We start from the raw sequence: 14,018 nt of genomic DNA, 5'->3' as shown, positions 1-14,018 counted from the left end.
CGTGTCATACTCAACAAAGACAATTGCTTAGTGGAAGATTAATTTGATGTTTTCAAGGTATTTAAGATGACAGGTAAAATAAAAATACAACAAAGCATGTATCACATATATTATGTGTTAGTGTTTTCAGGAACATGAAATATGGGAAGGACGTGTTTTTGTTTAACTTTTTTTTTTTAAAGATTTTATTTTTGGTGGGTGCCTGGGTGGCTCAGTGGGCTGAGTGTCTGACTTCAGCTCAGGTCATGATGTCACCGTTCGTGAGTTCGAGCCCCGAGTCAGGCTCTGTGCTGACGGCTCAGAGCCTGGAGCCTGCTTCGGATTCTATGTCTCCCTCTCTCTCTGCCCTTCCCCCACTCACGCTCTGTCTCTCTCTCTCTCTCTCTCTGTCTCTCTCAAAAATCAATAAACATTAAAAAAAATTTAAGAAAAAATTAATGTTCCATTAATTAATCAATTAATGTTCCATTAATTTTTTTATGCTCTGAAACAGCTTAAAATGCATTGGGGAGGCAAGTTATATTATGGGTCCCAAGAGAGGAATAGACTTGTCATCCACTGACTTCAGGCTTGGCCAGTTTGACTTAATTTGACCAGTGAAGTGTGAGCACTAATGATGAATGTCACTTCTGAACAGAAGTTTGGGGGCACCTGGGTGGCTCAGTCGGTTGAGCAACCGACTTCGGCTCAGGTCGTGACCTCGAGGTTCGTGGGTTTGAGCCCCTCATCGGGCTCTGTGCTGACAGCTCGGAGCCACAGCGGGCCCAGGGCAAGTGGGCCCTAAACTTCGTAAACCGGCCTAAACAATTGAGCTTGTGGTGATGTATATTATCAGCAAAAGCTGATGGACGGAGAGAGACAAAGTCCTTTTTGGGGGACTTAGTAGGATTTCCCTTTGGAACCATTTGGAATGGTTCTTTTGGAAGGTGAGCTCTTTGCTTCAGGAAAAATATTTACACGCTGATTGAGAACATCGAACTGTCTGAATTGTTTATCTGGAACTTACTTGTTCCATGCCTGTCTCACAGCCTTAGGGTAGCAGCAGGCTTTGCTAACCTAGCTGAATCATCAGGTAATGTGTAGATCTTTTTTTTTTTTTTTTAATGTTTATTTATTTTTGAGACAGAGAGAGACAGAGTGCAAGTGGGGGAGGGGCAGAGAGAGAGGGAGACACAGAATCCGAAACAGGCTCCAGGCTCCGAGCTGTCAGCACAGAGCCCGACGCGGGGCTCAAACCCACAAACCGTGAGATCATGACCCGAGCCGAAGTCGGACGCTCAACCGACTGAGCCACCCAGGCGCCCCAGCCTATTTTTTTTTTTTTTAATGGGTAATGTGTAGATCTTAACGTTACATGCATTTTTAAAATGTATTTATTTTTAAAATTTTTTTTTTCAACGTTTATTTATTTTTGGGACAGAGAGAGACAGAGCATGAACGGGGGAGGGACAGAGAGAGAGGGAGACACAGAATCGGAAACAGGCTCCAGGCTCTGAGCCATCAGCCCAGAGCCCGACGCGGGGCTCGAACTCCCGGACCGTGAGATCGTGACCTGGCTGAAGTCGGACGCTTAACCGACTGCGCCACCCAGGCGCCCCTAAAATGTATTTATTTTGAGAGTGAGAGAGAGAGAGAACAAGTTGCAGAGGGGCAGCGAGAGAGGGAGAGAGAGAATCCTAAGCAAGCTCCAAGCTGTCAGTGCAGAGCCCGACTCGGGGCTCAAACTCGTGAACCTTTAGATCATGACCTGAGCTGAAATCAAGGGTTGGACACTCAACCGGCCGAACCACCCGGGTGCCCCTGCATTAAAAGCATTTGAACAGTCGCTCCCGTAAGTTCAATTTGCACTTCACCGTTTCCTGCTCCGACAGTACAGGTGGACATCTAAAGGTTCGTGGCGTTTCCTTGAATTTCCTCAGATTTCAGAAACCTGCCGGGAATCTTCCTTCACCAGGGCTGCCGAGGGACCCCAGGGGCCACGTGTACTGGAGAAGCGTATCTGCTCCCTAGTGAGGGGGCCAAGCTGGAGAAGGAGGTCCTGGCTGCCCAACAACAAGGATGGTGAGAATTTGATGCCCCCGGCTCGTCCACAGCTTAGTCACTCCCTGGGTCACGTGAATTGCTTGCTCAGGAGGGACTAGAAGTGAATGTGAAGTCGTCCCGGGTCTGTCTGACTGCTCTCTGCACTGTCCTCCGTAGCATGCCATCCCCGGGTGCCGTCAGCCCTCGAGAGGACAAAGCAGTCAAGTCAGGGGCACAGAGTAGAGCAGAGGGGTCAAGGGCACGGCCTCTAGAGTCAGACTGCGTGGGCTCACACCCCGATGCTGACATTGGCAAAAGCATGAGCCTGGCCATATTTCTGGCCCCTTGGGTGCCTCACAGGTGCATCCGAAACCCTCTCTCCACTTTTTTTTTTTCCTCTCCTCTGCTTTATCACCGATGCAGGATTAGATGGGGGCTGGCAGGGGGTGGGGGTGGCGGGTACAGGCCTTTGAGATCCGTGAGAGAAGGAACGAAAGAACCCGGGGCTCCTAGACTCACACACGGGTTCAGGGAATTCATGGCAACGGGAAGGTTCTCAGCTCCCCTGGTGGTGATGGTGACCGTCCACTCACATCTGAGCTCCGGGCTCAGCGGATTTTGGAGAGATGCCCAGCCCCGCCCCGCACAGAGGCCCGTGCAGGAGAAGCGCTTCCGTGGAGAAGGCAGCCGACAGCCAGCTCCAGACGGGACCAACAGGAGACACACTAGGGAAAGGGAAGAGTAGACGGAAAAGAGAGAAAAGGATGTTCTTTCATCCCCTTGGCTAATAAAATTAGCTAAAAGGTTCTCATTTCCTCCCACATCTCCGGCAAGAAAAACAACACAGGCCTCCACCTCTCCTGGAATGGGTAGGTCTGGGGGCATTGACTACGTGAAAAGGGGAAACATCCCCAGGGAAAAACGCTGTTGTTGTTGTTGTTGCTGCTGTTGTCTTTAAATGGTCTTATTCTTTTTCTTAATGGTTATTTATCTGTTTGGGGGGGGGTGGGTGGTGCAGAGACAGAGAGGGAGAGAGAGAATCCCCAGCAGGCTCCACACTGTGAGTGCACAGGCAGATGCGGGACTCAGTCTCCTGAGCTGTGGGATCCCGACCTGAGCCAAAATCAAGAGTCAGACGCTTAACCGACTGAGTCACCCAGGCGCCCCCAACCCACTTTTGAAACAAGAGAATGTCCTGATTTTTAAAAAGACGGTAGCCCCCCAACTTATCTGCGAGGAAATACGTTCCAAGGCCCGCTCCCCCCCCCCCACCGTGGATGCCTGAAACAGTGAATACCAAACCCAACACGTACGCTGTATTTTTTCCTATGTATGCATACCTTCGAGAAAAATCTGTAAATTAGGCACAGAGACAACAGCATATAATAAAAAAGGACAGGGGTGCCTGGGTGGCTCAGTTAAGCATCCGACTTCGGCTCGGGTCACGATCTCGCGGTCCGTGAGTTCGAGCCCCGCGTCGGGCTCTGTGTTGACAGCTCAGAGCCTGGAGTCTGCTTCGGATACTGTGTCTCCCTCTCTCTCTCCGCCCCTCCCCCGCTCGTGCGCGGTCTCCCTCTGTCTCAAAAATCAACATTAGAAAAAATTACAGTACGAAAAAAACTTTTTTTTAATATTTGAAAACTAAATAATTAAAAACGAATTACCCTCCTGCAATTTTAATGCGACACAAAATTTCACAGCCCGGTATCGTGCCCTTGGGTATTTTCTACATGATTTGTAATCGCTGCAAACAAGCACCCGTCATTTAGATGAACTATGACCAATTTATCCAAGCCCCTGTGTGAGGCATTTTTGTTGAACGGCCCCCAAAAGGGGATGATACAGACCCAGGCCACGCCCAGGAGAAGCTGGAGATTAAGACGACCTTCATGTTTCTGGCTAACAGGACAAGCGTCCTGTATAGACAAGTGTCTTAGGCCATCCAGCCGCATTCCAGAAAGCTGTAGCTTCGGGTCAGTTGGAGCCGTGCGGGTATTCTTAGACTAAGGATGAAGAAAATGAAGCGTTTGTGTCACACCCTGGCACCGGAAGGAGGCTCCCGAGAAAGTCTCAGAGGGGAAAGGCTCCGAAAACAGAGCAAGTGTCTGGGGGCAGTCGCATGAAAACTCCCCACCAGATACCCCCTTGAAAAAGTGTCTCCTCATGGGGTGCCTGCGGGGCTCAGTCGGTTAGGCATCTGACTCTTGGTTTGGGCTCAGGTCGTGACCTCATGGTTTGTGAAATCGAGCCCTGCATCGGGCTCTGTGCCGACAGCACGGAGCCTGCTTGGGATTCGCTGTCTCCCTCTCTCTTTGCCCCTCCCCTGCCCCTGTTCCCTCTCCCTCAACATAAATAAACATTTTTACATTTGTTTCTGTAGGGGCGCCTGGGTGGCTCAGTCAGTTAAGCACCTGACTTCTGGTTTCGGCTCATGTCATGACCTCACCGTTTGTGAGTTCGAGCCCCACATTGGGCTCTACACCACTGACAGTACAAAGCTCTCTCTCTGCCCCTTCCCTGCTCGTGCGTGTCCTCTCTCACTCTCTCTCAGTATAAATAAACTTAAAAATGTGTTTTTAATTTTTAAATCTCCTTTAAAAAACATTCTCTTTATTTTTGTCCTGTAAAAAAACAAAAAAAAACAAAAAACAAAACTGTGAATCCCCTAATATGAGTTCCTTTAATTGTTTAGTCTGTGGCATGATTGACACTGTCCTCACATGATCCAGAAATAGTGGCAGCAAGTCAGAGACAAAGATGCTTCAGCCACTGGAAGTACAGTCTTGGGAGCACTAGCCAACCCGGAATCTATCTCAAAGTTTTGCTTTTATCTCCCCACGTGAGCACTTCTATTCAAGACACTATAATTTTGTTTATAGCCATTCCTATGCCCAGATAATAGGAAGGATTTTCAACTTCTGCTGTAAGGTCATTTGGGGCCTCAGAGGGCAGGATTATACGTGCCTCCATAGGATTATAGCAAAATTACTACAATTTCTAGTTCCTCCCCTAATAATATATGTTGTTACCTACGTCTGGGAACTCTTTTGTTAAGTATTTGTGATTTTCTGGGCAGCCTGAGAGTGGGAGCATGGACCTGTGGGTCTCCAGCCCAGCTGGGAGCTGCCTTGAAGGAGCCCCACGTGGGGTGTCTGTCTGGCTAGGTCACTGGAGCACACAACTCTTGATCTCGAGGTTGTGGGTTCAAGCCCCACACTGGGTGTAGAGATGAGCCACACCTAGAGTGATGGCAGAGATTCTGGTGAAGAGCTGTGTTTGAAGCAGTAAGGAGGCTGAATGTTGTGTTTTCTAAATGCGATGCTCGGACCAGGAAAATTAAATGAGAACATATAGCTACTCCTTTAAAAAAAAATTTTTTTAAAGTTTCATTTGTTTAAGAAATCTCTACACCCAACGTGGGGCTCGAACTCATGACCCAGAGATCAAGAGTCACATACTCTCCTGACTGAGCCAGTCAAGCTCCCCCAGAATAGCTACTCCTGATAGGGCAGAGAGCAGTGAGTCACTAACGTTACTTGCTGATGCCCGGGAATCACAGCCATCATGATGGGAGTCACCACCAGCAAAAGCAAAGATAGAATTTCCTGGGGCGCCTGAGTGGCACAGTAGGTTAAGGGTCCAACTTTGGCTCAGGTCATGATCTCAAGGTTCATGAGTTCAAGTCCTGCACTGGGCTCTGTGCTGACAGCTCAGAGCCTGGAGCCTGCTTCAGATTCTGTGTCTCCCTCTCTCCTCTGACCCTGTTACCCTCTGTCTTACTCTCAAAAATAAACATTAAAAAAATAAATTGAAAAAAAGAATTTCCCTCTCTGAAGTCTTTCCATTAGTTAGAATAAAGAGAACGTAATTGGAGAACCAATATTTAAGATGTTGTAATATTATGAGACACATAACAAAAATAGCAATGACTATGTACCTATCAAGAAAATGAACTACTGGGGTGCCTCACTGGCTCCATCCACGGAGCATGTGTCTCTTGATCTCCACTTGGTGAGTTCGAGCCCCACACTGGGCTTAGAGTTTACTTAAAATTTTAAAAAATGTTTAAAGAAAATTAACTATTTATAACCACAATGGAAAACATGGGTGAATCTCATAAAAATAGTGCGTGAGGGGCGCCTGGGTGGCGCAGTCGGCTAAGCGTCCGACTTCAGCCAGGTCACGATCTCGCGGTCCGGGAGTTCGAGCCCCGCGTCAGGCTCCGGGCTGATGGCTCAGAGCCTGGAGCCTGTTTCCGATTCTGTGTCTCCCTCTCTCTCTGCCCCTCCCCCGTTCATGCTCTGTCTCTCTCTGTCCCCAAAAAATAAATAAACGTTGAAAAAAAAAATAAATAAATGGAGATTAGCCTTTAAAAAAAAAAATAGTACGTGAAAGAAACCAGACACAAGGGTATACAATTTCAAAAAGTAAGCGACACTGGCAGGTCTGGGTGGCTCAGTCAGTTAATTCACTGGATTTCTACTCAGGTCGTGAGTTCTAATTCCTCATCGGGGCTCTGCACTGAGGGGGCGAGCCTGGTTGGGATTCTCTATCTCAAAAATAATTTTTTTTTTTTAATAAGCAAAACTAAAATACAGGAATGCACCCCCAGGAATAGAACAAAAAGCAAAGCAAGTAAACAATGACCATAAATACCAGGCTAGTAGTTACCTCCCGGTAGAAAGGAGATTCTTGTGAAGGGGGAAGGGTTCGGGAATATGGGGAGTCAATTTCCAGTGGTGGTTACATGGCTGTTCACTTTCTGATAAACCATTCCGCTGTATACTTTTGTATACTTTTCTGCATATAGGTTATGTCACACAAATAAGATTTAGAAGAACATAACCGTCCAAGAGTAGCTAAAGAAGTTTTAAAGATAACAAGGGGGATATTATTATAAAGCTTTAATTGTTAAGAGGATTGTTATGGGGGGGGGGGCACCTGGGTGGCTCAGTCCTTTAAGTCTCCGACTTCACAGTTCCTGGGCCCCATGTCCGGCTCTGTGCTGACAGCTCAGAGCCTGGAGCCTGCTTGGGATTTTGTGTCTCCCTGTCTCTCTGCCCCTCCCCCACTCGTATGCGCGCGCTCTCTCTCCTTCAAAAATAAACATTAAAAATGTAAAAAAAAAAAGAGGGAGGATTGCTATGGGGAAGATAGGCAAATGAATAAATGGAAAATAATAAAGAACATCCTCCCCACCCACCCACCCACCCCCAAAACAAACAAAAAACCAAGAATCTAGGGTATCTTGGTGTATAATACAGGCAGCGTTTCTGTTTTTCATTGCAAAAAGCTTTATTGTTTCCATTGGGTCGACAGTTTGGGAGAGGGCTCCGTCGTGGTTAAAAAGCTGCTCAGACAAGCCCAGGCAGAAGCCCTGGCACTAAGGGGATGCCAGAGGGGCCCCTCCAAGGTTGCTGGGCTCCAGAGGCTGCTAGTCGAGCTTGAAGGTGAGCCTTTCGAAGAGATACTCGCCCAGCGCGGCCTGAGGGCCGGCCAGCCTGCGGAGGTTAGTCAGGTGACTGCCCATCTGCTTGATGAGTTTCACCTCCTCGCCCAGGAAGTGGTTCTCCAGGAAGTCACAGAGATAAGCGTCGGCACGAGCAGAACCCAGGGCATGCAGATCCAAAATTGCCTCGTTCAGGTTCTTCTCCAGGACCAGAGCCGTTTCCATGGCGTCCAGGGCTTTACCCCACTCGTCGTGCGACGGCTTCTGCACGTCCTGGAAGAGCGCGCTGCCGCTCCGCTGGTTTTGCAACTTCAAGAGCCGCTGGGCGCCCTCGCGCTTCTTCAGGGCTAACTCGCGGAAGAAGTGGCCCAAGCCCTGCAGAGCCACATCGCTGCTGTCGAAATAGAAGCCCAGAGAGAGGTAGGTGTTGGAGGCCCGCAGATGCATGTTGACCAGGCAGTTGACGGAGGCCTCCACCTCGGGGGAATAATTCTGACGACCCTGAGAGCTCATGATTGGCCGGCAACAAGGCGCTAAGCTCAAAAAACGGTGTTGGTTGGCCCCAGAGGCAGAGGGTGGCTGAGAAGGTGGTTCCGGGGGTTGAGACTGTAAAGGCGGCTGGAGGGTGGTCTGAGGCTGGAGTAAGGGGTGTCCCTGGGTCTGGTCAGTCCAAGCTCTGTTGAAGCACGAGGCAGATCCAGCGGACCGCCGGGCGCACTGCAGATGTGGCATTATAATCACCGGAGAACAAGAAGCGTAGAGAGGAGCATGTTGGGTGGAACCTGGGGAAAGCCAATAAGAAGCAACCTTGTAAGACTCTCCTGGGGTAAACGTTAAACTGACTCAAACGGAAAATAGGGACGCGCCCCTCGACGTGCCGTTGCCAGCTCGGGGCCGTTTCGGCTGTGATGACGCTTCTGGCCGCAAGGTGGCGCCTGGCGGGGCACGGGCGCCGGGAATGACGCGTGCGCAGCGCTCCTAGGTGTATCCGTAGGATAAACGCACGCGCCGCGTTCACCGGTGCGCACAGCGCTCGCGCACACGCACTTACGCGCCCGCCCGTAGTCGCGACGTCCCGTTTTTCCAATTTTTCTGGGAGCGGCCGAGCTGACCCCGGGGTCCGAGATGTCCGAGCTGCCCCCCGACAGCGGTGTCCGGCAGACGGACGCGGCGAATGGCCACCGCGACGCCCCGCGGGCGGAGGTAGGCGGCGGGAGGCGGGAGCCGGCCCCGGCGGGGCCTGCGGAGCCCGGGGAAGGTCCGGTGGCGGCGCCCGGGGAGGCCCGCGACGCACAGGTAGCCCGAGTGTTGGCGGAGCCAGCGGAGGAAGAGGGTGCGCAGGCCAGACCCCGATCCCGGCCCGGGAACGGCCCGGGGCTGGCTGCGTTGCCGTACCTCCGCCTCCGTCACCCACTTAGCGTTTTAGGAATCAATTACCAGCAGTTCCTGCGCCACTACCTGGAACACTACCCGATCGCTCCGGGCAGAATTCAGGAGCTGGGAGAACGCCGCAGGAGGTTTGTGGAGGCCTGCAGAGCCCGGGAAGCAGCGTTTGATGCCGAGTACCAGCGGAATCCCCAGAGGATGGATTTTGACATTTTGACATTTACGGTAGCCCTCACTGCGTCCGAGGTCATCAATCCTCTGATAGAGGAACTTGGTTGTGATAAGTACATAAGTAGAGAATAGTCTGGTGGCGAAACCACTGCAGAGGGGAGCCTCTGTTTTCAAGTCTCACGCCAGTCCTGTCCCTCGATTTTAGAAGGTCAAAGTGTATGAGATAAGGCGAGGCATAGTTGCGGGGGGAAGGGCGTTTATCGCGACAAAGCCTCAGAAAAGAAATTCAAAGCCTTGTGACTCCTGTAACTGTTGAGTTTGGGGTTGATACAGAGCCTTCTCCCTGTGTTGTGGAAATGACTTTCAAAATTGCTTCACTGAAAAGTGAAGGATAGTTTTCAGGACATTGAGACCCGATGAAGAACTGTGGCCAGTATCGGGGCCCGTGATGACGAAAGAAACTCTCAAATCGTGATGGGGAGGAAGAAGGAGCCACGGCGGAGTTATCCCGTGGAGAGACTGGAAGCCTATGGCGAGAACTTGACATTGCCCGAATATGTGCTCTGTTCACGTCAGGTTCAACAGAAGGTTTTAGCACAAGATCGACTTTGTGTTCTGTGAAGCATTTCAAACGGCAAGGAGTGTAACTTGTTGTCTATATTACCTGATAAACCTTGTATTCGAGAATATCTGAAGATTCTGGAATTTTTTTTCTTTCATTTTTAATGTGTTTAAGCTTTTTTTTTTTTTTTTTTTTTTTTTTGGTAAACCTATTCAGAAAACCCCCAAAATGTGAAATATACACCGAAAGTTCTTCCATCCCTGTCCCCTCCATCCAGTCCCCGCCACAACCCACATCTGCAAGGTGCCTCTCCTGTCGTTGCCTTGTGTACACACAAGCAAATGCAAATTTGAGGTTTTTTTTTCATTTCTTCACAAAAGTGGGCGTACTTACTGATTTACACGTTGCTTATTCAGTAAGAATGTACCTTGAAGATCCTTCCAAACCACTGCATTGCCTCGTTCTTTGTTCTTTTTCAGAGCTGCGTTCTGTTTCATTCTGTGGTTGATTATGTTGTAATTTACTTATCCAGGAACATATCGATGGGCATTCACGTTCTCCATCTTTGTCTTTAGATTTTTTTTATGTCAGAAATTCATCATTTATTTTAGAAGATAATTCTTAGTAAAATCTAATTTTTGATCTGACAGATTTTCCTTTTTTTTTTTTTTTTTAACCTTTTATCGCTTCACCCATTTTCTGTTGGCAAAAAAAAAAAAAATGGCTGTGAAAGGTAACCTTGTATGCATATCACAGGGCCTGTGCGCAAATGCTTTGATGGAAACGACCTTGTCGTGTTTTGCCATCTGTGCAATGGGGCATAGCGTAACCTTTGATGGTGTATTACGGCATTTTTCCTTGGGGCATCTTCTAATCAGCAGCTTCTTAGATTCTTTGTCATGTGTAACATCCATAGTGTGAATTTCCAGAAGTGAGAATTCTGGGCCAGGGTACTCATTGGAAATTGTATGTATATTCCCTTTTCTGTGAACCCTGTGTTCGTATCTTTTATCCATTTCTCTCCTGAAGAATTGTTGTTCTTTGTTGATTCCAGTAGCTGGCGGTGTAATATGTGAGATAGGATGATAGCTTGTAATGTGAGTTATGGATATCTTTCCCCATTTAGTCACTTGTGTCTGGTTTTCCTGAAAGCCTTTGGGCAGGCAGGTTTTGCTTTGGTTTTTGTTTGCTGTTTTCTTTTAAACCAGTAAGGTATCGAATCTCAAGATTTTCTTGGGGGGTGTGTGTGCGTGTGTGTAGTTTCTTTGTGCATATTTGAGTCTCTGAACACTTGGAATTTATCCTGATGTACAGTAAGAATTCAAAATTTATTTTTCAGGGGCTACTGGTTGCCCCAGCACCAGTTACCAACTAGTCCTTCTTTTCCCTGCTCACTTTGTTTAAAGATGCCTCTTCGTCATATACTAAGCTGTGTTTTCGATTTTCTGACTACGTAGTTTTAAATCTGGTAGTTTTTAATGTTTATTTGTTTTTGAGAGAGTGTGCGAGCAGGGGTGGGGCAGAAAGAGAGGGAGACCCAAAATCTGAAACAGGCTCCAGGCTCTGAGCTGTCAGCACAGAGCCCCATGCGAGGCTTGAGCTCACAAACTGAAATCATGACCTGAGCCGAAGTTAGAAGTCAGATGCTGAACCAACTGAGCCCCCCAGGTGCCTCTCAAGCAAAGCTTTTTTTTTTTTTTTTTTTTTTTTTAGAATCACATGACAGTTAATTTATCATTAAGATACTGAGTCTTCCTATCCCAATGGTCTATTTTCCCTTTAAAAAAAAAACATTTTTTTTAAGTAATCTCTACACCCTACGTGGGGCTCAAACTCACAACCCTGAGATCAAGAGTCACGTGCTCTGCAGACTGAGCCAGCCAGGCACCCCTATTTTCCCATTTTTTAAAAGACTTCCCCCCCAAAAAAAATGCAGCACCCAGGTGGCTCAGTTGAGCACCTGACTCTTGATTTAGGCTCAGGTGGTGATCCCAGGGTCCTGGGATGAAGCCTCATGAGCCTGCTTGAGATTCTCTCTCTCTCTCTCTCTCTCTCTCTCTCTCTCTCTCTCTCTCTCTCTCTCTCTCAATTAAAAGAACAAACAAACTTCCTTTGTGTCCTTCAGAAGAGTGTTAGGAGCGCCTGGGTGGCTCAGTCGGTTCAGCGTCCCAACTTCAGCTCAGGTTATAATCTCGAGGTTTGTGAGTTCAAGCCCACATCGGGCTGGTGGCTGTCAGCACGGAGCCTGCTTCAGATCTGTCCCTTTCTCCCTCTCTGCTCCTTCCCTGCTGATGCTCTCGCTCTCTCTCTCAAAACAAATAAGTAAACTTTAAAAAAAATAACCCTAGGATCACTGAAGATTCCGCAAAGGCCTTTGACAAAATTCAGTAATCATTCTTGATCAAACACCCACCGAGCAACAGACACATATGTGAAGAACTTCCACAAAATCAGGAACAAGACAAGGGTGCTTGGCTATCATTCACATTGTTTTACAGGAGACAGAAGGCACCGGCCCAGGAATTAATAAGGAGAAAGAAATTCAAGGTAGAAAAGTTGTAAAGAGGCATTATTTTCAACTGTTTGATATGACCTGTTCTTCAACCTAAGAACCACAGGAAAAACTACTATAAACAAGAGAATTCGGTGTGTTAACAGGCTATCAAATAAATATGGAGACATTACATTTTTTTGAAATCAGTTATCCTCTTTCTATTTGAGAGAGCGAGAGAGAGTGCTAGCAGGGGAGAGGGGCAGCGGGAGAAAGAGAATCCCAAGCAGGCGCCACGCTCGCACTGAGCCGGCTCCCGCAACCCTGGGATCACCACCTGAGCCGATGTCAAGAGTTGGACGCTCAACCGACTGAGCTCCCCGGGTGCCCGGAAATGCATTATTTTCAAACACACAGGCAAACTTTTAGAAAAAATGTAACAGAAAGAATCCTCATTTATGCAGAAAAAACAGGAAAGATAAAGTAGCTAGGAATAAATAGATCTGCCAGAGATCTACTTTTGGAACATTCATTTAGGGGCAAACAATATTCTTTTGGTTTAAATATTTATTTTTTTGAGGGCGAGCACGCGCCAGCCAGCGTGAGCAGGGGAGGGGCCGAAGAGGGGGGTGGAGGTTTTGAAGTGGGCTCTGTGCTGACGGGAGATCTGAGCAGAAGTTGGACCTTAACCCACTGAGCCACCCGGACGCCCTCCTACGGTTATTTTTACAGTCCCCACCATGATGAAGTAGTTACTGATAATGCACGATCTTCGTGTGCCTCGAGTGATCCTTATTTACAAATGAGGTATAAGCTTTTTGATGTGCTTCTGGATGTCTGTCTTTTTTGTTTTTTCTTTCAGTAGGCTTCCTGCCCAGCACAGAGCCCACCTGAGCTGAGGAGTGGCCGGGTGGCTCGATCAGTGTCCCAACTCCTGATTTCAGATCAGGTCATGATCCCAGGGTTATGGGATCGAGCCCCACATCGGGCTCTGAGCTGAGCAAGGAATCTGCTTGGGATTTTCTCTCTCTCTTCCCACCTCCACCCCCTCTTCAGCCTCTCACCCTCTTCAAAACAAATAAACAAACTTAAAAAAAAAAAAAAAGGCCTGAGCTGAGACCAAGAGTCTGACACTTAACTGACTGAACCACTCAGGCGCCGCCCCCCCCCCCCCCCGTCTTTATTTAAGGATGTTCGTAGAAGTGTTCCCTAAGTGTCATTTTCTTGTGCACTATTTGTTAGTTTTAGAGTTTAAATGTTTTTCTTTATGTTTATTTTTGAGAGAGAGACAGAGCGTGAGCAGGGGAGGGGCAGAGAGAGGGAGACACAGAATCCAAAGCAGGCTCCAGGCTCTGAGCTGTCAGAGCCCAACTCGGGACTTGAACTCACAAACTGGGAGATCATGACCTGAGCCAAAGTCGGACGCTTAACCGACTGAGCCACCAGGCGGCCCTGTTACTTTTAAATTTTAATGTTATTATAACATCATTTAAATAATTTGGAAGTTTTTCCTTTCCTAAATTCTGGAACACCTTAAAATCCACTGGAATTGTCCTGGTAAGGTTTGATAGCATTTCCTTTGGGACTGTTCAGGCTGGTGATTGGGGACAGTGAGGGTGAGAGTCCTGATGTCCCTTTCCCTACTTTCCCCGATGGTAAGAGCTGTAGATTTTGAGGTACTTAGAATTACAAAGGTGTCCACACTGAGTCAGAATGTAGCATTTTTCCTGACTTTATTTTAATGTAAGTTTTTTTTCTTTTTTTTAATGTTCATTTATTTATTTTGAGAGAGGGCACGTGCCAGGGGAGGGGCAGAGAGAATCCCAAGCAGGCTCCACGCCATCAGTGCAGAGCCCAACAAAGGGCTCGATCCCACGAATGGTGAGATCATGACCTGAGCCAAAACCAAGAATCGGATGCTTAACCGACTAAGCCAC

At 48.0% G+C, this 14,018-nt stretch overlaps 1 protein-coding gene and 1 pseudogene across 1 annotated transcript; one reads left to right on the top strand and one right to left on the bottom strand.

Moving 5' to 3' along the window:
- Nucleotides 1-7,292: 7,292 nt before the first annotated feature.
- On the bottom strand, nucleotides 7,293-8,371 carry LOC112851099 (ferritin light chain pseudogene; annotated as a pseudogene).
- Nucleotides 8,372-8,447: 76 nt separating this feature from the next.
- Nucleotides 8,448-9,723, top strand: LOC112851384 (EP300-interacting inhibitor of differentiation 2). The gene has a single exon (XM_025914920.2). The coding sequence runs from the start codon at nucleotides 8,597-8,599 to the stop codon at nucleotides 9,158-9,160; it is 564 nt and encodes a 187-aa protein (XP_025770705.1). The 5' UTR covers nucleotides 8,448-8,596; the 3' UTR covers nucleotides 9,161-9,723.
- Nucleotides 9,724-14,018: the final 4,295 nt, after the last annotated feature.

This window comes from Puma concolor, chromosome E2 (genome assembly GCF_028749965.1).
Source record: "Puma concolor isolate L17-30 chromosome E2, mPumCon1.1.hap2, whole genome shotgun sequence".
Classification (NCBI taxonomy): Eukaryota; Metazoa; Chordata; class Mammalia; order Carnivora; family Felidae; genus Puma; species Puma concolor.
Note: the sequence above shows the minus strand (reverse complement) of the source record. Positions and strands in the feature narration are given on the sequence as shown.